General features: G+C 45.0%; 1 protein-coding gene across 3 annotated transcripts in view; it reads left to right on the top strand.

The window, feature by feature from the left end:
• Positions 1-24,147, top strand: part of STAB1 (stabilin 1) — a 53,875-nt gene that overhangs the window by 8,418 nt on the left and 21,310 nt on the right. For all 3 annotated transcript variants that reach the window (XM_030956539.1, XM_030956537.1, XM_030956538.1), the window contains exons 5-35: positions 1,025-1,110; positions 2,139-2,208; positions 3,013-3,108; positions 3,551-3,667; positions 4,407-4,603; positions 4,793-4,926; positions 6,584-6,711; positions 6,928-7,019; positions 7,942-8,064; positions 9,506-9,652; positions 10,236-10,298; positions 10,894-11,007; positions 11,396-11,449; positions 12,258-12,338; positions 12,625-12,783; positions 13,681-13,743; positions 15,065-15,166; positions 16,101-16,187; positions 16,507-16,618; positions 17,118-17,301; positions 17,486-17,579; positions 18,465-18,623; positions 19,480-19,575; positions 19,943-20,038; positions 20,638-20,685; positions 21,550-21,680; positions 22,060-22,168; positions 22,396-22,473; positions 22,835-22,936; positions 23,412-23,519; positions 23,998-24,129. In XM_030956539.1, the coding sequence (XP_030812399.1) occupies positions 1,025-1,110; positions 2,139-2,208; positions 3,013-3,108; positions 3,551-3,667; positions 4,407-4,603; positions 4,793-4,926; positions 6,584-6,711; positions 6,928-7,019; positions 7,942-8,064; positions 9,506-9,652; positions 10,236-10,298; positions 10,894-11,007; positions 11,396-11,449; positions 12,258-12,338; positions 12,625-12,783; positions 13,681-13,743; positions 15,065-15,166; positions 16,101-16,187; positions 16,507-16,618; positions 17,118-17,301; positions 17,486-17,579; positions 18,465-18,623; positions 19,480-19,575; positions 19,943-20,038; positions 20,638-20,685; positions 21,550-21,680; positions 22,060-22,168; positions 22,396-22,473; positions 22,835-22,936; positions 23,412-23,519; positions 23,998-24,129 (3,362 nt within the window). The remainder of the gene's footprint in view (positions 1-1,024; positions 1,111-2,138; positions 2,209-3,012; positions 3,109-3,550; positions 3,668-4,406; positions 4,604-4,792; positions 4,927-6,583; positions 6,712-6,927; positions 7,020-7,941; positions 8,065-9,505; positions 9,653-10,235; positions 10,299-10,893; positions 11,008-11,395; positions 11,450-12,257; positions 12,339-12,624; positions 12,784-13,680; positions 13,744-15,064; positions 15,167-16,100; positions 16,188-16,506; positions 16,619-17,117; positions 17,302-17,485; positions 17,580-18,464; positions 18,624-19,479; positions 19,576-19,942; positions 20,039-20,637; positions 20,686-21,549; positions 21,681-22,059; positions 22,169-22,395; positions 22,474-22,834; positions 22,937-23,411; positions 23,520-23,997; positions 24,130-24,147) is intronic.

Here is a 24,147-nt window from a genome sequence, read left to right as displayed (position 1 = left end):
GCATTAAATATATACTGAGGTGATTATTCTTCATTATTCTTTGAACACTCACACAGTCTCCATTATTTGTCTGGGAGCATATCTGTCTGTTCAGCACATAATCTCTTTGCTCCAGATGAGTTGAATCCCCTTACATTTAACACATAACATAACCTCCTGTGGTGGAACTTCCTTTTGTCTCTTCTATAAAAATAAACTTCTGGAAAGGGATGTTTTTGTTCCTCTTTGCAAAAGTTTCCAAAGGAAGAGGAAGATCTTTCTGATATCCCTCTTGTCTGCAGCGCGTGTGCCACATGTGCTGCTCTATAGTCTGGAGTCAGTCAGCTGTTCAGCCACAGAAAATACTTAGCAATTCCAACCCAAGGTGAAAATAACAATCACAGAACTCCCACTCAGATTTATGCCAAGTAATGAGAATTTGTTTTGTCTTGTCTCAAAAATCCAAAATCAAGACCTACGTAGCTGAACATTTCTCACATGTTTGACTGACAGAATATGGAAAGGTCTCCTCCAGTTCTGCAGAAAATAGGAGACTGTTTGAGTGCTTGAGCCTGTTCTCATGCCAGCTTTGAATAAGGAACTATTCTGTGAGAAATCACAGATTTCAGAATTATCAGAAATAGTCCTCAGGATTTGGAGGTACTCCACTCTAAAGAAGTGGAGACCCTGTTTTTCTGGGCACACTTCCAGCTCTCCATGAAGTCAAGGAGAGCTGAAAATGCTCGGTGTCTTTGCAAAGCAGGCTCCTGTCTGTTCCTAGTTCCGGAACTGCCCTCACCTCTCAGTGCTGCTGGCAGCAGTGGCCCAACCTCAAAAAATGTTTCAGTGCCTTCGTTGAAAGTTAGTTGGGGCTTGTTGGGACTTTTCCTTAGACCTTTCACCTCTAGGCCAGTGTTAGGCATGCTGGATAATTTGCAGGTGAATTGGCCTTTGTTTTGTACAGCTGGAATACCTGGGGCAGGAGGAGATGGGAAGGTGTTGGTTGTTCAATTTAATCTCATCTGTCCTGTCTCTTACCTGCTAGAGTGTCCTGGTGGCTCTGAAAATCCCTGCAATGGCCACGGGAGGTGTTTGGATGGTATACAGCAGAATGGGACCTGCATCTGCAAGGTGAGGGCATGATTTTCTCTGAGGGTGATGTGCTTTGTCAGAGGGAGTTGTTTGTGTGTGTCTGTGCAGGAGCTCTGGGTGTAGGCTGCCCTTCTGCCTGGAAGGCATTTGCAGCTCCTCTCATCCCAGCATCAGTGTCTGTGGTTTTCCTGCAGCATTGCTGTTGTCAGCAACAGCACTAAAACACTGTTGGTGATGGTGTGGAGATGGGAAGAATCTCAAGGGTGAAATAAGGAAAGAATTGCATTAATTTAACCCCTGATCAGTTGAAATAATTGTATCTGTCTATGGCTGTAAGAAGCCCTGAGACACTTGGCTGTTAATGAGCTGTACCCAGGTAGGCAGAGGCTCCCTCTCTCAGGAAAAACAGGAGATATGAGAAAGAATTTAGGGCAGATATTTTTTTCTTTTTTCTTTACTACTCCAGACTTAGTACAACCTAAGTATAAACAATTGAATTGAGTTGAATTGAGCAGTGCTGCTAAAATGTATAGGGTAATGAATCAGTGTTAGACTTGAAACTTTCCCTGATGAACTGTGTATTTTTACAACACCCTTAATTAACAGCTCAAATCCTACCTCTTGGACTCGTGTTTGAGAAAAGTTGATTTTGGATTTAACTCAAAGACACCTTATATCAACGAAAATGTATGCTGAAAGTCCCTGAGCCCTGTAAATTCAGTGTAAAAAATCCCACTGGTATCAATGACCTCCAGATTCCTTTTACAGAGAGATATCAAGATGCAGCTGGAACTTTCCTGTCTGTCTCTAATTAGGACATTATTTGCTCAGTGCCCAGCAGAGTTTCCTGGCATTTGCATGCCCTCTGTGTGTCAGCTTACACTGGAATCTCCTTTGCCACGGGGGCTGGTTAGTACTGGAGCATTGAGCAGATCAGTTTTCTTCACTGTCTTGCTTCAGATATCACAGAAAATCAAAAATGGGGAGAGACTTTAAACTATAATGGTGTGTGAAACAATAGAATGATACAGAAAAATAATACCTGACTCATTTTGGGGCCCTTCTAGGAGCAATACAGTGGCTATGGCTGCCAGAACTGCCGGGATGAAAATCGTTTTGGCCCAGACTGTCAGTCAGGTAAGAACAAGTCATTCAAGTGAAACCTCCACAAAAATAACTGAAAACAAGAAAGGAAGGAGGAGGAAGAGATTGAGTGAGGAAGGTGCTGGAAAGGGGGAAGGTGACAGAGAGCTGGCAGTGTTCAATAGCGGTGTCTGGGCATTTTGTCTTTGTGCCCTTCTGCACTGTCCCACTAAATAAATAATCCTCAGTATCTCACTCAAACAGTCATTTTTCCTGTTGTAAATCTCTCTCTCCCCCCTTACCCAGGCTGTCCCACTTTCCTCTTTCTTTCTAGCCAGGCCATTACCTACATCCCTAAAACAACCCACACTCGCTTCCCAACTGTTTTTCAGACTCCTATAACAGCTCCACTTGTCTCCCAGCTTTTTCCTTCCTTCCTCTATAAAAAAATGATTACACACTGTGCTGCCTCTCATGTATGGCACTTTGGGAAGTGAATTGTGGCAGTGCAGCCTGGTTGTTACAAGAGCCCTCTTTGTCTAGCTCCTGCTTCCTTGTGTCCACACAGATGAGATAGGTGTGATCTTGGAGGTTGTGCCCATGTGTTAAAACACACACTTGAAAAGCTGGTCTGGTCTTGCATTCGGGGCTGCTCTTACCTCATCTTCTTGAGTCCAGGACATGCAATTTACCCCCTCAAAGCTCTGACTGGCATGGTCATATTTTCAAAGGAGCTAGTGGATTATTGGTGGGAAATCAGGACGCCAAGTGCCAGGGCAGCTGGCCAGTGTGTTCCTGGAGCCCTGTGCATTGCCTGGCAGCCAAAGGGCTGAAGCTTTGTCTGTACTTCCCTTGCAGAGTGTGACTGTGTGCACGGGGAATGCAACAGCGGCGTCGCTGGGAACGGGAGCTGCACGTGCCATGGAGGCTACACAGGCCCCAGGTGTGACCAAGGTAAACACACTGGTACCTGCAGAGGGGCTGGGAGAGCAGCCCTATGGTATGGGCTTGGCTGTTCCTAAAGGGGCAGGGTGGCACTGAATAGGTTGGGAATGTAGAGGAAAGATGATTTGAGCATTGAAGATCAAGATAGAGGGAAGAGCTGGGGTCTACTCCCCCCTTTGTGACAGGGGTTAGGATGTACCATCTCTGTATGCCTCTGTTCTTTCTCTGGACACCAGCTAGATCTCTTCTCTCAGCCTTGGAGGGCCTGACTACCTAGGCTGCCAGGAGCTTAGAGCTGCCTGCACTGCTCATATCCTCTGGCTTTTGTGCCAGCTTGGGGTCCTCGGAAACCATGTTTGCCTTTATTCCCAGATACTGTGTAAGGTGAATTATATCTCCTACCAGTGCCCTACATGCTCAAAGGGAAACTCTCTTTGCTGTGTGACTGCAGAGCTCCCCCTTTGCAAAGGTGTGACGTGCGAGGCCAACAGCGAGTGTGTGGTGAGGGACGGCACAGCCCTGTGTGACTGCAAGCTGGGCTACAGAAAACAGGGCAGCACTTGCCAAGGTGAGAAACTTCTCTGTCACCCTAAATGGTCCTGTTTGGAAAAATCCTGTCACACTGCTGTCTGCAGAGGGGTTTGGTTACTGTGAACACAATGCCCACTTCACTGCAGAGGTCAAAAACCCATTTTTTTCAGGAATACCCATAAGATTAAGGGCTAAGCTTTTGGCTCTCCTCTCACTTGGTCATAAAAGCAAAAAGTGAATTAAAGTTGCAAGTTCCATCCAGAACTCACTTATAATTATGCACTAAGTAGTGACAGCAGGATGTTGGTGAGTCTGAACCAGTTAAAATAATAAGGTGTGGAGTCCAAGGAGTTCTTCACTGATTTCAAATTTAAGGTTTTGAATTGGTTTCCTTAAAAGAATGTTGATAAGATGCATGTGATGAGCTAGCTATGGTAGATGTTTTCACTGGGTCTTTACAGGCTTTGCTGACCAAACTGCAGTTTCTGTATCCTCAGATATGATGCAAATTCAGAACCAATCCAAGCATCCTCTGTCACTCACACTTCTGTTACTGAAGCAACATGAAAAATGTGTCATCCAAATTCCTCAGAATAAAAACCCCCAAATGTCTGCTGTCTGGAATGATTTCATTTCCCTGTGAAATTTTAGAAGTTTAACAGTACAAATTCCTTATGCTCCATTCTTTCCATTCCTTGCAATGTGCTGTGCTGAATTAAGTGCTGTTTTGAAAACAGAAGTTTGGTTCTGCTCACCTCTAATATCTTTAATTGCAGCTCAGGATCCTTGTGCTCCTTCTCCATGTTCCCCCTTTGCTGTATGCAAAGTTCTTGGATCTCGTACATATGAATGTACCTGCAAAGAAGGATTTCAAGGAGATGGAAAGATTTGCCAGCCCATCAACCCTTGTGCTGACAGCAATGGAGGCTGCCCAGAAAACTCTACAACTTGTGTTTACAGACGTCCAGGAGAGGTAAGGGCAATAACAAACAAAATTGGCCAAGGGAGAAGATCTTCACATGAACTGATGAATGTGTTGGTCAAATCTGTTCTCCTCACCTGAGATTTTGCAAAGGGAAACCAGGCAGCTCTTTTGTAGGATAACTCACAGGGTAAAAGATGGTGAGTGCAGCTCTGTGATCACTGTGTTGCCTTCCCTTAGGCAACGTGTGTTTGCAAGCCTGGCATGAGTAGGAGACCTCCTTCATCCGAGTGTTCGGCATTTCCCAGCGACTGCCGGCAGTACTTCTGCGACGTGACCGCCACGTGTGAAATTAACTCCCAGGGGACTCCTAGGTAAGCCACTTTGAAAACTGCAAATGAAGGAGCTTATTCTGCAGCTAGAATGGAAACTTGGTTTGGATGAGCTGAATTTTGAAGAAATGGAGGGTGATCTCAGGAGTACAGGCCAGAGTCACCCTTTGAGAAGAACCTGTTTGTACCAAACCTACTGAAAGTAGAGTTTGACATCAGTCATTGTAAATTATTGCACATGGGTCACAAAATGCTTTAAATCTGCGGTGGCAAAGTCTTCTTTGATGTGAGCTGGAGGTGTAGCTCCCCAAGCTAGTGGTGGTAGAAGTTAATAATCAATCATTAAAAGGGAGATGTGTGGTTGTTTGCTCACATTTGCACATATTTGATAATGAGGAATAAGACTTTGTTTCTTCTCCCAGTTGGGTCTGTAAGCAATAAATAAATTAGAGTTGCAGAGTGACAGAGAAGGGGTAAGTTGAGTGAGGAAATACCAGACCTCACATAGTCCTTTGGAGCAAAACACCTATCAGTTTGTACCCATTAGATGGGAAATATGGCTGGATAGAGGATCATTTTTTCATAATGGCTTCTCAAACACCAGAAAAAGCTTCCCTGAGAATTTTCAAGAAAAGGTAGAGTTTCTCTGAGACACTGAAGAGGGAAAGAGCAATCCTATCTCCTTGATCTTTCCTTCTCCAATGCTGTTAAAACTATTAGCATCCACTTGCTCATTGTGTGCTCCAGGCCAAGACTGAAACACAGTGGCTTCCCTTTCTGAAGATGTGCTAGCACGGTGCAGGACACAGTGTTCAGTGCAGTCCCTGCCTTACAGATCTGTTCCCCAGCAGCTGGCACTGAGCCCTCTGAGGCTGGAGTGGAGTCAAATTCCTCCCCTGTGTCACATGTCTTTGCATGGCTGACACAGAAAGAGCAGAGCTGATACTTGGACAAAGCCCAAACGGGAAAAAACAGCTTTGGTAGTCTCTGAGTGATGACTGCAAACCCGTGTGAACCAGGACAGAGATTTTCACATGTAGATAAGCTTTTCTGGAAAAGTCATTAACCTGTTTGAGCCCCTCAGTGAGCTCCAGATGAACTGTAGCTACCTGGTGTGCTTGGGCTGGCTTCTCACTGCAGCCAAGGGGTCACACAGGAGCTGTTTGATAGATCATCACTTAGCCTGTGGGTTTTATGCATTACCTCAGATTTTTGGATGCTGAAATTACTACAGCTGACTAAATATCTAATTAAAAAGGTGTCAATAATTATATTGTGGCAATCTGTACTCTGAACTTTAGAGCAGACAATCCTTATGTTGTTTGTATCTGAGAAAGATACATTTCCATTCTCTTTGGGTAGATATACAAATTGGCTTTCCTGGCAGAAATGTGACTCTTTTTCCTGTCACTCAATTTAGGCAGAAGTTACTCAGCATCCCTGGAAGAGTTCAAGGCCAAGTTGGGTGGGGCCCTGAGCAACCTGGTCTAGTGGAAGATGTCCCTGCCCATGGCAGGGAGGTTGGAACTCGGTGATCTTTAAGGTTCCTTCCCACCCAAACCATCCTATGATTCTATGATGTGAGAACTGGGATTGTTCTTTCAAGTGTAGATACTGACATGTTGTTCTACTTGGCAATTGTTGAATGTGCTGCAAACTGGTTTACAATGGTTTGTTATGTTTCATCCTTGCCTCATAGCTGTGTGTGCAAAGAAGGGGAGATTGGAGATGGGAGAAGCTGCTATAAAGATCTCTTGGGTGAGATAAATCAGCAGAATTTGCGAGGAAGGTTTATAAGGAAGCTAAACGTCGCCAAGAAAATGTTTGGTAAATGCTTTTTTATTTTGCTTGGGGGATGGAGCAAGCTGGGGACAGGGTAGCAGTGCCAAACTCCCTCTGCTTCCTTGTAAATGAATACTTGTTGCTTGCACCAGGCTGATACTATGTAGATTGAATTGTGCTGTTAACAAGAGGAATATTTATTGCTGTGGTTAAACTAACCACAGTGTGCCTAACTACTTCACACTGCCCCTCTTTTTACAGCTTCTGGGTGCTCAACATTGCTGACTAAATATGGGCCCTTCACAGTCTTTGTACCATCCCTTCTTCCCATTCTTGATAGAATGGAATTCAATGTAAGTTTTCTTGGTTTTAGCAAATTTTTGTCTTAAAGTTCCTTTCCTGCTTCAGCTCTGCAGCCTGTAAAAACTGATTGACACAAGAGAGGAACTTTGGCATGCACTATTTATAGAAATATCTCTTGGGAATACTTTTCATTGTCTGGTTAAGTTGTAGCCTTATAGAGGAGGTTACATCCCTCACATTATTTTTAAAAACTCTATTTCTTTCTTCAATACTGACAGAGGTTTTTTTGTTTGTTTTTAATGTCAGGAAAGTCACTCTTATGTATGACTGTTCTTAAAACTTAAAGTGGCTTTTTACTATCTGAGGGTGTGATTTTCTAAAGGGGCCAAGTATTACACCAAAGTATTGGAATCTCAAACTATGGTTAAAAATACTAACTTCTGGATCCATAGAAAATATATCAGGAAAGGCCCCCAAGTTACCTATTGACCTGTTCCTCCAAGGATCAGTTCTACCTAAATCAGTGTTGACTGAAGATTGTTCTAAAAAACAGCAGTGATGGTAAACCCAGAGAAGAAAGGAAGAAGCTAAATGTAATTTCAGCAGATTGGACCACCTGCATGGTCCAGCACAGGCAAAGATTGCTCTTGGGGAACTTCAGCAAATTTTATAATCTGCAGCATGCAAGGATAATTTTTAATTTGTCCAAGTCCAATTGGTTTCTGTCCAGGGGATTCCTCTAAAGTCATTTGCAGGTTAATCAGTCTCCCTCTTGGATGTGCAGAAAAATGGGAGAGTTTTTGCCAGAGTGCTACTCCAGTGAATCAAAATGAAGAGGAATTGTCTCAGTCTTGTATGCTAAGAATTTCTCTGTGTGTATTAGCTGGGAGAAAGGTGGTGGGTGTTGTGGTAAATGAAGTTTTTGAAAGAACATGTCATTTTTCTTTTTTGTGTGGGCTTTCCTCCCCAAAGGACACGGCTGCTGAGCAGTTGTGCAGAATGCACATTGTTCCTGGTCTGCACTTGATAGAAGACATGATAAAAGCCAAGACTATGTGGACCTTGTCAGGACATCAGCTGACATTCACTAGCCAGGTGAGGAACTCCTGAAGGCCTGGGGCACTGTTTTCACATAGGACAGGCTGGAGCTTGAGCATGGTCTCCTTGATGGGCTTTCTTCACCAGAAAACCTTTTGCTGTGATCAAAACAAGAAGCTCCTTTGTGTAGTCTAAAGCAAGGTGATTAAAGACCAGACACACCAAGCAACCACATCTCCTGTCTCACAGACAACCAAGAATCTGACATGTGAATGGTCTTTCCATGCTCTCTATATGCATAATGTTCCGGAGAAGAGACCTCTTCCCTACACCATCAGCAGCTACAATATCCATGTGGCTGATGTGGAAGAGGCAACAAAGTCTCTCTTCAGACTGAATGCTCCCTTGGAGTTTGTGTGCTTGGACACAGACACATGATGAATATTTCCTCTCCTAGTTTCTCTTTTCCTCTCCATTATATTTTTCTTAGTCCTCCTAGCAAAGAAGTTTTCATTGTTGTGTTCTGACGTGGAAGGCTCTTTTTTCCTTTTCCAATTGACTCACATTTTCCAGTATCCACTGCTCTCTCTCTCCATCCTGGACCTTTCCTGCAAGCCCACAGGTGGCCAAGGGAGAGAGCCCTGTGTTTCCTCTCTGAGGATCCAGCCTTGGCCTTGAGGTCTAGGTCATAATACATCAAAAGGACAAAGCACTACTGGGAGCAGGGGAATCCGAACTAAATGTGTCAATGCTCCTTTAAAAATTCTTTCCTGTTTGTTTACTTAGGATCTTTTTGATCTGGGAAGTCTGCACTCCCCTTCCTTTGTTTCAGACTGAGTCCTCAGTGATATGAACTGAAGTTTAGGGCAGGGAGGAGCAATTCAAAATGCACATGGTAAAATGAAGGGCACAGGAAAGCACAGCTTAAATCAGGGCTGCAGCACCAAGGCTTGGATGCTTGCTTTGCAGGTTAACCTTGGGACACCCTCCCACACCAGGCTGCAGGGCATGGATCCATACAAAGTGGAGGGACCAGACACCTGCCTCGTAATTCAGTGAGCCTGACTGCTCTGGCTTTGTTATGCATACTCCCTGTAGGCACAATGAGCCAATAAAAGCTGCGGTCAAGGCTGTACTTCCAGGATTGCCTCCAAATCAGCTATGTGGTGGTCAGGGCATCCTTTTGTAATCCAGAGCTGTGATCAAGCACTGCTCACACTCAAACTTCATTCTGGAGCAGGGTGTCCCAGATGAGGTCATTTTTCTGTATTAAGACTTGAAAGTACCACTCGGGATCAAAATGTCACCCAAACTCAATAGGGTGGGGTGCTTGTCTTACACCCAGGCCATCCCTTACATTTATTTTTTCAAGAGTAACTCTGGCTGTGCCTTCCCCTTGCTGAGCCATAAGGACTGATTTATAGCTGTATCATGGTAACACAGATGTGCCACAAGTAAATAAATTTTTATTTTTATTTTTATTTTTATTATCACCCAGACATACATAAAATCTTTCCGGTATCAAGATCTGCCAGGGGAACTGTACAACATCTTGCAATCAAACCTCCCAGCAGCCAATGGCATCATACATATTGTCAACAGCCTCAGGAAAAAAACCACCCCTGACAACCTCAGAAACCCACAGGTACAGAAGCATTCATATTTATTTTCTTTTATGGAGCAGGAGAATGAACACTTTTTAAAAAGCAATTTTCATCATGAATCTTCCAAATCAGTGAGGTTTTTTTTTAAAAGGGAAAAGGCTATTTATTTTGTTTTCATTTCCAATTAGGCCTGTTAGGTATTATTAAAATACCTTTAAAAGTAGCTAATAGTACTGCATAAGCCAGATAAAAATCTTGCAATGATGCTTTTACAGTGCTTGGATGAGAAAAGAACTCTACTTTCATGAATAAAATCAGCAAATGAGCTTTTCTGCTGCTGTATCTTACAGAATATGTATCTTACAGGACTAGTATTGAAAAGCATTTTTCACATAAAAATCAAACAAAGATTTTCTTTAATTGGTCTGTAGTGCATTTTGAAATTAATCAAAAAGTTGTCTGTGTGTTAAATGAGAACAAATAATCATTGGATTGTGCCCATCTCTTTGAGGATGATGGTCTCCTGTAGATCTTTACATGCAAACCACAAGCTTGGCATTCCAGTATGTGCTCAGGCCTGGCTTCAGCCCCAGCCATGTTTTTCCTCTTTGTATCTTCTTGCAGAAAACCATTGGTGAGATCCTTGCCTCAATGGAGATTTTCAGTAGATTTGAAACAATACTGGAGGTAAGCAAGTTTGTATCTGCCCAGGAAGCTGTGGTATTGCTGCTATACAAAGCCTTCTGCTGATTTGGGGGGATTTTTGAAAAGCATTTAAATACATCTCAGTGGTTCAGCTTTCCTTCTGGATATTTTATTCTGTGCTATTTTTGATTTTCATTGTCTTATTTTACCTAAGCAAATGTAATGGAAAATATTAGAGTTTTCACATTTGTAGGGGATCTGACACAAGCAGCAAGGGTACATGCCTCTTTCCCATCTTCCCCTTGTCCCTGCAGAGCTGTTTTCCAAAGCATGTTTAGTTCTTGACCACAGTTGAGTCTCTGTGTGTTTAAAGCATACAGGGAGCATTAGCCCAGAATTCCCTTGTTCATATTTGCTGCGCTCCCACCAGTGTCTTCCTTGTCCCAGCTGTGGTTTTGTGGCACTTACACTTCTGTTCTGTCACACACCTGTCCCTGGTGTCCAGTTGCCTCTTGCACATTTTACTTTACAACAGCTCTGCCTTTAGTGAGCTGTTTAATATTTCCTCTCACTTCTGCTGGACCCCCCTCAGTAATCCATGTTAGATCCATGATGAAATCTTCCGTTGCTTTTGCAGAACTGTGGCCTGCCTGCAATACTGGATGGACCAGGCCCCTTCACTGTGTTTGTACCCAGCAATGATGCTGTGGATAGGCTGAGAGATGGAAGGCTCATTTATCTTTTCACAGAGGTGGGAGCTCATAGTACTGTAAGACATCCTGTGCTGGCTGAGCTGCACTGGGCTGTGCTGGAATGACTTTGTGCAGTGGATCTGGTCATTGCTGAAAGTTGTTCTTCCTGGGGGTGGCTAAACCATGTCTTTGTTTCTGTAAGGCTCTAGGAGAGAAGTGGGGGCTGATGGAGCTTACAGGTTAGCCAGATTACTTAATTCTGGTGTTTGACTTTCATTCCTCACCCCAGCTTTGGGCAGGGGAAAATGAAGGAACTTACTCACCAAGTGAATTCACTGCTATAAGCACTGGCATTGTCAATCTCTGATTAGAAGAAAATGTAGTTGCCTCCTCTTCCTCCTGAGCATTGAAGGGGTGTCTATTTCTCGTATTCTCTTCTTTTCTTAGGGCATCAATAAGCTTCAGGAACTGGTGAAACATCACATCTACACTTCAGCAGCGGTAAGGCAGGCAGCTCTGACCCCAGACCTCCTTCAGACCAACCCCTTAGCAACTCTTTTGTCTGGCATAGAGGTCACAGTGTTGATGACTTCAGTTGCTGCTTCTTGGGCTTCCCCCGGAGGAGCAGAGATGTGACTCTGCAGGATCTGATGAGGCAAATGTTTGCCATGAAATGAGTTGCCAAAAGGGACAGCTGTGCTCTCTCTCCATGAAGGAACTCCGAGTTTTCTGGAGTGTTGGTGCTCCCTAGTTGGATGGCCTTTACAATGAAAATATTGTCCAGCAGATTTTGCTGCAGGACACAAAAATAAGAATTGTCCTCGTTCTCAGAACTCTCTACTCAAATAATTACATTTTTAAGTACAGAAGCTGGAATTTACTTTTTTTTTCTGCCTTAGAGCTTATTTTTTCAGTCAAAATATGTTCTCTATTATGCTTCTGGCTGAACTTTCGTTGTTTATTGAATATATCCTAGAAAAAACCATTATTAGTCTGACCCTACTTGCAGCTGTATTAGCAAGAGACTGCTAGTGGGACTTGATTTCAGTAGTGCTGGACAGTTACCTAAACAAGGAATGAAAACCAAGGCAGCTGCTGTGTTTGTGGTTCTGCAAACAGTTCACACAAAGTCCTGGATTACCCTCTGACCCATTGCTTGTTTTTATGGTATTTCATGAAATGTAAATGTGAAGTCCCCTTCAGAAGTTTCTCAAGTGGCAGGAATCATGGAAGGATTCTGTAAGCTACACTGAAATGACCCTTTTCATGGTCATTTTTCATGGTACCACCCCCTTGTGTTTTATTTCAGGTGACTGTAGAGCAACTGATAATGATGCCACACATTGTTACAATGGCTAACCAGATACTTACCATCAACATTAGTGCAGATGTAAGTGTGAATCAAAACCCTCTGAGGCAAACCCTTCCGTGCTAGGAGAAAGTCTGGACGTGGTTCTGAACAATGTGTTTTCAGCCAATCTCTGCTTCCTCCTCTGCTTAAAAACCTAGAGTTAAATGAGATCATTGAATTATTTTGCTTCTTATTCAATCTGTGACTTGACTAGGAGTCTTGACCATTTGTGTGGTTGCCCTTGATGCTGTGAATCATCTGTTTCCCACATTGGCTTTGTGTAGTTGATCCTGTCTAACGGGCTAAAATTGTGTTTCTGCATCAGGGAAGAATTCTGATGGATGAATCAGGGATCCCCTTAAAAATGCGAAACATTGTGGCTTCAAATGGTATTATTCATACTTTGGATGGCATCTTCATCCCCCCTTCAATCATTCCCATTTTGCCTCACAGATGCAATGAAGAGCAACATAAGATTGTGATGGTAAGTCAGCTCCTCCACTTTTCATGCTCAAGCACAGCTGGTGCTTGCTGTGCACCCCACACTCACCGGGAGGGCCAAAAGCAGGCTGTGTAAACTGCATTTGGGGAAAGGTGGTCTGTCTGAGAGTTCCCCTGGTGTGAACTTTGGCAGCACTGTCAGCATTTCTTCTGCTTGCACTTGGCACTGCTTTCCTGCTAATCAGCAAATGTTTATTGTAGGTTGTTGCTCTTTCCATGCCCCCATCCTACCTTGGATTCCAAAATACATTTGCCTTTTCCTTTATATGATCTTCTTCCCACTAGAGTTGCTAACTCAGCTGACAGTGCTCTGTTCCCACCTCTGTCCCACTGGTGTCCTGTAGCCTGGACAGGAAGCAGACATTCAGCAGCAGGACCTACAAATGCTGTGCAGTATTCTCACACAAAGCATTTCATACACCTTAGCTGAGGGGCTTGCTCCCCAGTTTGATCATTGGTAGGTTACTGAGGAAAGAAGATGACTCTGAATTTGGGTTTGGAGAGACACAGTGAATCCCAAGGGGCCACAGTGCCCACATAACTTGCTGATTCAGTGAGGCTTGCTGCTTGGATTCCCAAAGTTGCTTGGATTCCCAAAGATTTCCAGCCTATCAGGATGCCTGGCAGAGAAACTCAGAGAGTGCAGACAGACCCAGCTCCAGGCAGATGCAAGCATCTGCTTGAGACACATAAGAGATTTCATTTAAGTGATAAACTTGGCTCATTTCAGAGCATGGAAACTAATAGTAGTTAAATATTTCAGATAGATGTTGTGACGTTTTGGATATATGTACTGGGAACAGTAGCTCTGTAGCATTCTTGGCATGGGGAAGGGTTTCATTTGAGAAGATTACATTTTTGCCTCTTCTTTTCTTAACAGGGCACTTGTGTGGATTGTGAGGCCCTCAACAACAGCATTTGCCCACCTGGCAGCAAGGAAATGGTAAATATTTGTAGTTATTTCTGTAATTTCTTTGCATAATAACAAACAGGCACACTGTCACTTTCTAACTCAAGCCACTTTCAAATAAATGGGGAGCAGGAAAGGCAGCCAGCAGAGAGGCTTGTTTGGGGGTATGTATCCAAGCTTTGTGATCCCAGATTCTTGCCCACTCACTGCTCTGTGCATTCTCCTATTCTGGAGTCTGCTTGCTGAATCAATGTGGAGCATGGTGAGAAATTCTGGTCTAAATGAACTTGTAGACTTGCAGCTTTTATCACTTCTACTCTGCCTCAGGCAGAGCTTTCCTGCCCACATGCAAGGTTTGCCAGCTGCTCCAGAGTCTCAGAAGCAAACCTGATTCCACAAGTACCATCCAGTACTGCCTCTGCCTATATCACAGCCAGAGAATCACAACAACCTTTCTGCTCTGCAGAGGGTGAGAAACAGTTTGTTCCTGGCCTGTGTTCCCTGTTGATTCAGAGAGGAGCAGAGCTAGCTGAAGGTGGAGGAAGGAGGAGTGCTGCTGTTTGAGTTATCCTGTGCTGAGGTTAGCAGAACAGCAAGTTCCAGGAAATGGCAATGTGAAGGCCAGACCCAAGATGTTGTTTGTGAAAGCCAGAGAGGTGTTCACCACTCTTAAACTCTTGAGCGTCCTCTGAGAGGTCTGACTTTCAGAAGAACTTCCTAATGCTGTCTCAGCATGGATGTCTGAAGCAGAGATCTGCAAAATCACCAGCTGCTCATTTTCCTCTCTGACTGAGGCTGGCAAAGTCAGAATCACCTGGGGCCCAGTTCTACCTGTGCCCAACTCCAAGACAGGTCACTGAGAATTGTTCCAATATTACTTGCAACCCTTCCTCTTATATCTTCCTGTCTTCATTTCACCTTTGTCTTTTTCCTTCCCTCCCTCACTGTCTAATTCTTTCCTTAGTCCTTCTATTCCCCACTCTCCCTCCCTCCTCCCCTATCCCCCTCCTCTCTCTTTCCTCCCCTCTTTCTTACCCTCTGTTTCTCCTCCCTGCTGCCCTTATCTCCCCTTGTGTCCTCTCCCTCCCTTCCTTCCCCTGTGCTTGCTCTCTCCCTTATCACAAGTACTATTGTTAGAACTAAAGGGCAGCACCTTGGCTCAGGCTTGGGGACTCTTGGGAACAGGAGGAGGCCACCGTGTGCCTTGGTCCATCCTAGGCCTGCCACAAGTGTGTGCTGCTCACTTTGGCTCCTCAGTGAACTTCCCCAGCTCAGAGATAGGCACAGCTGCTCTCTGCAGCAAAGAGAGCCAAAGGGAAGGTGACAGTGCTGGTGGCTTGTTTTATTTGTGCAGGAACCAACACTGTCCCCCAAGGAATGTGTTTACATCCATGATCCACAAGGCCTGAATGTCCTGAAGAAGGGGTGTGCCAGGTACTGCAATCAAACCATCACGGTGAGTGGGATGGAGGAACACATTCCCTCTGGGAGAGCTCAGCTCTGCCCTTTCTCATTCACCAGGAGCAGCTCTGACTCTGAGTCAGGGGGCTGGATGGGAGCAGAAGGAAAGCTGTCCCCAGGACATCACATAAACGAGCTACCTGCTTTTTGTCCAGGAGAATGAGCTACCTGCTTTTGTCCTACTGCAGGTGTTAGAAGGCAGCTCAGTTAAACCTGAGTGCAACAAATAAATAAAATAAGGCATCCCTGTGACCTGCCAAGCTGTAGGAAGCCATGATTGTGTAGTGTTAACTGGAGTTTGCCAGCTTTAGCATTTCTCCCAGAGGAAGCTGAGCACAGAGAAAGTGCTATAAGCTGTGAAGTGATTGCATCCTGTTTATGAATCACTGTCAGATGGTTCAGGAAAGTCTCTCTTAGTGAATTTATGGACCTCATGCTTGTGTGCAGCTCCTGAGCTCTCACAGTGCCAACTGTAAGTAATGATTTGTGGGTGTTTCATTAAATACTGCTGATTGTTTGTATTATGATTGTTCTTCCTTTGGTCAGTCATGACAAGGCCTGCAACCCAGGACTGCTACATCCCTCCACAGGAATGCAGTTCTGGGCAAGGATAAAGTAAAAGTGAGTGGGCCAGTGCTATTAAAGACTTAAAAGTTCATAAAAAACATGCGTCCCCTGTGTTGAAGTCACAGAGTAAGCAGAAAATAATGATTAGTTCTGAGAAGAATTGGCTGTGAGCAGGAAGAGGGTCATTGTTGAAAAATAATTTAGGTGCAGGAGCTCCTAAGAAACACAGATGCTAAATACAACATTCTGTTTCCCTTCACGGCAGAGGCAAGGACCAGAATTTGAGAATTATGAGCACAGGAGTACTCCAGGAAATTCTTGTTAAGTCATGTCATACTTTATCAATTTTGCTCTTTTTTCAGAAACCTGGATGCTGCAAAGGGTTCTTTGGTCCAGACTGCATGCCATGCCCTGGGGGATTTTCCAGCCCATGCTATGGCAGGGGAAATGTAAGTATGGAGGAACCTTCTGCATTGCAACAAGCAGGTGCGTCAGTGTAGTTTGAGATAACTACAATTCAGAGTTTGTGCTCCAGGGATAAGCCCACAGAGATGGTAACAGAAGATCCAGGGAGAATGGCACGTATTTAGTGAGAATTATGTCATGGCTGTTGGGCACAGCTCTGGCTGTGTGGGAGCTTGTATTACTACCACCACTCTTCAAAGTCCTGTTTGTTACTGTGTGTATCAAAGTACCTTTGATGGATATTAATGCCTTGGCATTTCTCTGAGTTTCAATCACTTTGGTTTTTTCTTGTTTTCCTTCCAGTGCAGCGATGGCATTCAAGGGAATGGCAACTGTCTCTGCTTTGAAGGTTTCAAAGGCACAGCCTGCCACATCTGTGCAAACCCAAACAAGCACGGCGAGAACTGTGATGAAGGTTAGTATCTCTGATGGAGAGACTAAAGGAAAATTTAGAACAAAGATAATGGTGAAAATTCATGTATATTAGATTCCATTCTGGCAAGACCAGCATCATGAAAGAAGTGACAAAAATGTCATCATGTGTGTCTGTTCAAACAACAGTGGAGAAAACATGTTTGATATGACAGTGGTGATGTTTGGGAAACACCAATCTAATGTAGATCTCTCCTGTTAGGAAACAAAAGACAATTGACAATGACCTTGAGCTTGATAGCCTAAATTTGAGTCTGTTCTTACAGCCTATAGAAAACATGGACCCAGGCAGTCGCAGGATCTGTTCCCTGCCCAGGCTTAATTTGTGATGGATGTCTCTCAGGAGACATCCCTCTGTCAAAAAATAATAATGGAATTATTATTTGGTGTCACAAGAGGTTGTGAAGGAAAGCTGGAAATCTACAACTGTGGTGGATTCTGGACTTTCTGTACTCACTGATCTTATTGCATGTCCTTGACAGATTGTGGCTGTGTCCATGGTGTCTGTGACAACAGGCCTGGCAGTGGGGGGGTGTGTCAGTCCTGGTCCTGCAAGGAAGGCTACACTGGGAAATTCTGTGACAAGACCTCCAGGAACTGTGGCCCCAGTGGGCTGTCCCAGTACTGCCACCAGCACGCTGTCTGCAGCCTCAATGACACAGCAAGGTCAGTCTCTGTGGCACGTTCAGGGCACATTGCCATTGCACAGGGCTGCCACCCCTGTGGCTGTGTGTGCCTGTGTGCTTGGTGCACAGCATGCTTTGAGTGACTCAGCCAGCCTGCTAGTCATAAATCTTGCTTGCTTGAGGGACTGCTCTACCTGTGTCCCGTTTGTGTTTATACTTTTAAGGTGCATCTGCATGGATGGATATGAAGGGGATGGGTTTTCCTGCCAGCCCATTGACCTGTGCAGTCAGCCAGAACGGGGAGGCTGCTCACAGAATGTAAGTGGGGTCAGACTGTGAAGAGTGGAGAGGCAGCTCCTCTCAATCAGAACAAGGATCCAGGGCTCCTGGGACTGTTACACATTTTGTGTGCTAATTTTTCCTGTGTGTCAGATGAGGTGGAATAACAAGCGCCTTGCATAGTCATTGTAAAGATGTCAATCATTTGGGCTGGTACCAAAATGTGACACTCCAAGGATAGTTTGGCTGGTTCACACCAGACATTTTATCAGCCACACAGATTAGCTGTACAGATAATTTTTGATTTGCAATGATATTCCCCTCAAGCTCCTCTAACATGTGTTACTTTCTCTGTAGCTTAACTGTGAGATCCAACACGTATTCCCAGTAACCATCAACACTACATTTGTATCCATGTGGTGCTTCATGCTGGAAATTACTGCCAAATGGTCAGCCTCATCATAAATTAGACCCTTCAGTCAGAGGAAGACATTGGACCATATATAAGAGAGTAGGATGGCACTAGGTACAAAGTAGGTCTTTTCCTGAGGGAGATCTGCCATCTATCATTGATTCCATCCCAGACATCCAGGCAGGAGATTGTGGTCCCCCTCTTCAGGGAATACTTATTGTGTAATGGAAGAGCTTTACATGATGATAATGAATGCCCTGCAAGTTCTGAGCCACCTTAGACACAAGCGTCTACCTGTCTGAAAACACAAAATGTTTCCAGAATCACTTTATAATGAAGTTTTCTATGACTGTTCTGGAGAAGATGCTTCCACCCCCAGTTCCCAGTGCTGGAATCTGAGTCAGTCCATCAGAAATTCTCCACAGTGTGAGGAAGGAGATTTGTTGCTGTATTTTCATTGCATTCTCTCCCTTCTGCTGGGTGTAATTCCTTCTCTGTCCCTTCTCCTGAAGGCCCTGTGCACCAGTACAGGCCCTGGCACTGCCACCTGCCAGTGCAATGTGGGCTGGACAGGGGATGGCAAGGCCTGTGTGCCCATAGACAACTGCATGCTGGAGAGCAGAGGGAGCTGCCACCTCAATGCCGACTGCGTCTACACCGGGCCTGGGCAGGTATGAGCAAAGCTGAGCAGCCTGGTGCTGGGGCTAACCCTCCCTCAGCTGCTCTCAGGTGGCCTCAGGCTACCAGAGGTAAAGATTGGGCTGGCCAGCAGCCAAGCTTGCTTGTCCACTGCCAGAAACACCAGCTGCAGCATCACAGTGCCCTTGCATGTCAGGTGCACTGGTGTGCTCAGGACTGCTGCTCGACTCCGGGACTTGTGCAGCAAAGGGACAGGACTGCACCCTGTAACACAGCTTGACCTAAGGCAGCAGCTGCTGCATGCCCCTGTCCCAGACCACAGCACTGAAGAGCCTGTGCAGCTGTTCAGACAGTCTGTGCAGGGAGCTGGGCCAAGAGCAGTGCATGTTGAGGGAGGAGGAGGAAGGTGCACGTGAGAGGAGACTTCTGAGGATGCTGCTTCTCCCCAATGAGCATGGGGAGCATTGCACCAGGTGCTGGAAAAGGGTACAAAAGCTGAAGCAGATTTTAGTGATGTGGGATGTGCAAGTCCTCTCCTAGATATCTTCAAAGCAAGAAGCTTTGAAATTAACTCCTCTTTCTGCCATTCACAAAGTCTGTGCCATTCCCTAAAAACATGGAAATAAAGGAGGAAAGCATCATCTTCAAGTGACATCCACAGCCAAGCAATGCAGGGGATCAATGTGCTTGAGTAACCAGACAGCTTTTGTGCTGTGATAGAGGATGATGCTCTGCTAAGGAAACAACTCCACATTTCCAGGTCCTGAGAGACCAGGAGGAAAGCTTGGTGAAATAAATTAAGGATAAATTTTGCTGCCTTAGACATTTTGTGGATGGTACATGAGGATGCTCTGTTAAGTCTATAAAACTGAAATATCTTTCTTGCAGAGCAAGTGTGTCTGCAAGAAGGGTTATGCTGGCGATGGCCACAGCTGTGATGCCATCAACCCGTGCCTCATGGACAATGGTGGCTGCCATGACCTGGTGAGTAGTTAAAGAGCTGTCCTCAGGCTGGCATGGCAGGGCAGGCTCACCTGCTCACTCACAGGTTTTGCAGCAGCCATGGCATCGAGAGAATTGCCAAGGTTTAAGTTTTGTCATCTTACTGGCCTGCACCGATGTGGTCCAAAGATGGATCCTCTGATTTTTGTGGGTTCACACAACCAAAGCAATCACCCAGGCTTGGCTGCATGAGGGGAACACTCCACCATAAAGGCAGCAGGGAGAAGGAGTCTGTGTGTGCTACTCTAGCCCAGCCTTTGGAAGGCCAGAATTCAATTCTGAGATAGGTATAACACTACATAACCTGTGTTTGCTCTCTAATTTCTTCTCCCTTTCCTTGTATTTGCAGGCTACGTGTGTACCTCTTGGTGGAGGAGAGAGATCCTGTGTTTGCTCTGAAGGCTACTTTGGGGATGGCATGACATGCTATGGGGACATTCTAAAAGTTAGTGAACAGCAAATGTCTGAGCCTTTTTGAGGCTGGAGAGAACTGGCTCTGCTCTCTCTTTGCTTTTCCCTGTTACCTGAGTTGACTCCTACCAGCATCAGCGTGAAGCCCAAGTGTATTCCAAGGCCATAGGCACAGAACTGATGCCAGGACTAATTACTGCCAGTGAAAGCATAATTTCTAAGCTGCCTCACCCCTGTGCAGGCAGCACCTGTCCTGTGCAATAAGTCATCTTTCCTTCCTTGTTAGCAAAGTTTTTCAGGTCAGAGCTGTCAGGCCTATTTTTTGTCTTTAGAGATATCAAGGACCATTGTGGATTCAATCTTTTGTACCTGATACACATTAACTCATTGCAGATGAGTTGAAAAGAGTTTGTTTATTTGGAAATATCTATTTTAATGGCTGAAGTTTGGTTTTAGAAGTGCCCATCTTTCCTCACAATACATGGTGCCTGTAGTGGTTGTGAAGTGAGAAGAATGTTGAAGTCATTGGTGCCAGATTTGATATTGCAAAGGGCTCCTTTCCTCACCCCGAGTCCCCCAGCCCTGTACCCTGTGCTCAGCAGAGGTAACTCTTCTGTTGTTTCTATTTGAAAGGAGCTGGCCAGGAATTCCCACTTTGTAGGCTTCTACAACTGGGTTAAGGTAAGAGAAACCACAGGAGACCCACATGGGTAAGTTCTGTAGAAGTGAAGTCTGTGAATGAATCTGTTAGAGGACAAGCAATTCCATTTATCTTTTTCTTTAGAGAAAACAAAGCAAAGCAAATGAGAAATGGTTACAGAACAGGCATGTAGGAAAGCTGGGAGTTTGTGTTAGAATGAGAGTCATGAGTGTGTCTTGGGGGCTTTGTATCTCTCACAGGAGGAAGCTGGGGCTGTGTTACACCTATTTTAATGGTTGTACCACCTGTAACTCCTGGCCATGAAAAAACAGCACGGAAGGGAAAGAAGGGGCAGCATTATAACACTATCTTTCAGAAGATCACCCTTTGGGACATTAGACTGCATGTTTGTTCCTTTTCTCATTGTTGCCTCCCTGCCTCTAGTGTGGGAAGAAGAGAGACCCTCCAGAGACTGCACTAAGTCTGTGGAAACTCACTATGGTGGACAGCCTCTAACGTGAGCTTTAGCTCACCTGACCTGCTGCACACAAAATTGCTTTTGCCAGCAGTTATCTTGGTCCCTCCCCCAGGACTGATGTTGGGCATTCAAAAAGGATTTATGGATATGATTGAACATGTTTGAAGGAATTGGGAAGGTAGAGCTTAAAGCAGCAGGTTTTCCCTTGGCAATGAGGTGTCAGCTGTTTTGGTTAAACTACCTGTGGCATTCATTGCTTGCCATGCCCAGGAGAGGCAGGAGATCCTGCTGTGTTGCTGAGCACCTGCCCTGTTCCTCCACATCCCTTTCACATTGCTGCAAGGGTGGGATAGCTGCTGGGGTAGTTTGCACTATAGACGTGGCAGTGGAGTGTCTTATTTGTTCATTTTTCTGCTTTGGACAACAGAAATCTCTCTTCAGCATCCCAGCAGGAGCCAATGTTACTGTCCTGGTACCATCAGAGGCAGCTATCAAGAACTTGAGCAATGCTGACAAAGATTTCTGGTTGACCCCTTACATGCTGCCGTTTTTAGTCAGGTATGAGGAGCCTCCTGCCTTTGCTTTACTGGGCCAAACAACAGTAACAGAGCCATGAAATGGATTCTTTCCTGTGCATGACCAATGAGGACATATCTTGAGATAAATATAGAAGCAAATTTAAATATCTAGCAGGCAAAAAATTAAGCAGGCATTTGAAACATAACACACCACAGATCATGGGAAGTGGGTTTAGTTTTCATGTATTTACAGAGAGACTTTCCCAGTCAGATGGCATCAGAACAATTCTCTCCATTGTTCTCTCCACATGCTAAAGTACTTCCTGTGAGAGATGTGAATGTTGGGTGGCATGGTCTTATCTCCCTGTCATTACCAGCACTTCCCTAATCTTTTCTTTATCTGATTTTGTTCCCCACAGAGCCCACTTCCTTGAAGGTGTCTTCACTGCTGAAAAGCTCAAAAAGTACGGGCCAGAATTACCCACTCTCAACCCACAGACCAGATGGCAAATAAACACCACGAGTGGCGTAAGGCTTTCTTACATAAGGCTCCTGTACCAATCCCAAATTTAACTGCTGAGGGGCTGCTGTTCCTAATGGGGAGCCTGGGTGGGACACTGGTGCCCTCAAATGCAGGCATCTTTCACCAACTGTACCTAGATTAACCATGAGCAGCCTTGAATGAACAATGTATTTGTTTTGAACTTGCTTGGCACTTCCTGACCCTTTTCCTTCTCCCTCTGGTTCTTGTGCAGGTATTGACCATCCAGAATGCAACTGTAGTTGTCAGTGACATCCCTGCCAGCAATGGCATCATCCATGTCCTCAGCAAGGTATGTCAGTACCTGTGGCACTGGGAAATGCTGCAGTTGTAGCAGCAGGGTTGTGTAGCAGCTTCTGTTACAGGGCCAAGGAGGAACACATGTCTGGATGGTTAGGAAGGGATATAAAGGCGAAATATATGAGGTTATCACAAGGTTCTGACTGATGTTTCCTGTGCAGCAGTGTTCAATGTTTAAAGCATTTGTCTCCAGGAGCAGTGGGAGGAGAGTTCCCCTTCTCTTGGCTGATAGAAGAGATCAGGCTATTGCAGGACTGTGTAAAATGAGGCCTTTTAATTGCCTTTCTTGCAACCGGGGCAGAAGTCCAGTGAGATTCCCCTCAGCCCCTTGCTCAGCCTTGCTCTTTTGGCAGGTTTTGTTGCCGTCCCCAGCAGATATCCCCCCGAGCCCTCCTGGTCTGCAGGAGCAGCTCAGCACTGTGGCCTCCTTCAGCACATTCCAGGAGTTGCTAGAGGTAAGCACTAGAGGTGAGCACAGCTGTCACTGTCACAGCAGTCTTTGGAGCAAATGCCACCTCACCCTGTACTGTGGAACCTAAATTTGGGCTGCCTGGTAAGGAAGGGAGATTGTGTGTCCTGCATGAGGGGTCTTCTAGGAAAGCTTTTGAGCAGCCAGAGTTGCATAATTACACTTAGATCTCTAGATCAATGACATGTGTTACAGTGGAAGGTGACCTGTCTACTGCAGGTGCTCTGATGCCTGTACAAGGCAGAGAAAACCAGAATAAAGAGAAGGTTTTTTTATAGCTGGGAAGCTGCTCTTATGTCAACCAGGACAAGGAGCAAGCAACCAGACGTGCATGGCTGAGTAGAAGTTGTCTATCCCATTTTCAAGCTTTTCCTCTTGCCTTTGTGATTGATCTCATGTGTGGTTTGGGTTTCAGTGAGTACAAGGGTAATTGCTAATGTTACTGTTTGGACATTTTGTAGGAGTACCAGCTCATTGGGAAAGTTGAATCCTCTGAACAATACACAATTTTTGTTCCTGGAAATAACTCCATTGAGGAGTACTGCCGTGCTGCCAATGTGACCCAGCTGGTGAGATCACTGCTTGCAGTTTGAGTATGTGTTGTGGTGGGTGCAGGGGCAGGTACACTGCCAAACAAGGTCAGGGATTTCAGCATGCAGAGGAGATGAATATCTGATGCTAAAATCTGGGAGTAATGTGGCAGAGAAATGAGAGGATTTCCAGGGGTGTTGCAGTGGGACCTGAAAAGAATATTTGGACCCTAAGGGCAGAGTAAATTAGTATGTAGATAGATGGCACAACATCTTACACTTCCTGGCTGGCTGTGGCAATTTTCAGACTTCTGAAAGATTCCAAAAAACATTAATGGGTTCATCAAGTATCAGAATCATTAGGTGTGATAGGTCATCTGTGACAGAAAGTTACTAGACTCTGTGGGCTTAATTAGCCATTACAGGTGCTTAGGAACATTTCTTATACCATACCTCTGACTGAATTGTAGTCTATGAAGTCAAAAGGCTCCAAACATTTGTATTTTTGTGGATTTAGGACAATGAAACAGTGCAGTACCACATTATTCTGGGAGAGAAGCTCTTGCCTGCTGACTTGAGAAGTGGAGTTCATAAGAACAGCATGCTAGGGCTCTCCTACTGGCTGATGTTTTACCAAAACAGCACTCAGGTAAGGGAGGCAGGCTGT

Source organism: Camarhynchus parvulus, chromosome 12 (assembly GCF_901933205.1).
Source record: "Camarhynchus parvulus chromosome 12, STF_HiC, whole genome shotgun sequence".
Classification (NCBI taxonomy): Eukaryota; Metazoa; Chordata; class Aves; order Passeriformes; family Thraupidae; genus Camarhynchus; species Camarhynchus parvulus.
This window is presented reverse-complemented; position numbering and strand designations above follow the sequence as displayed.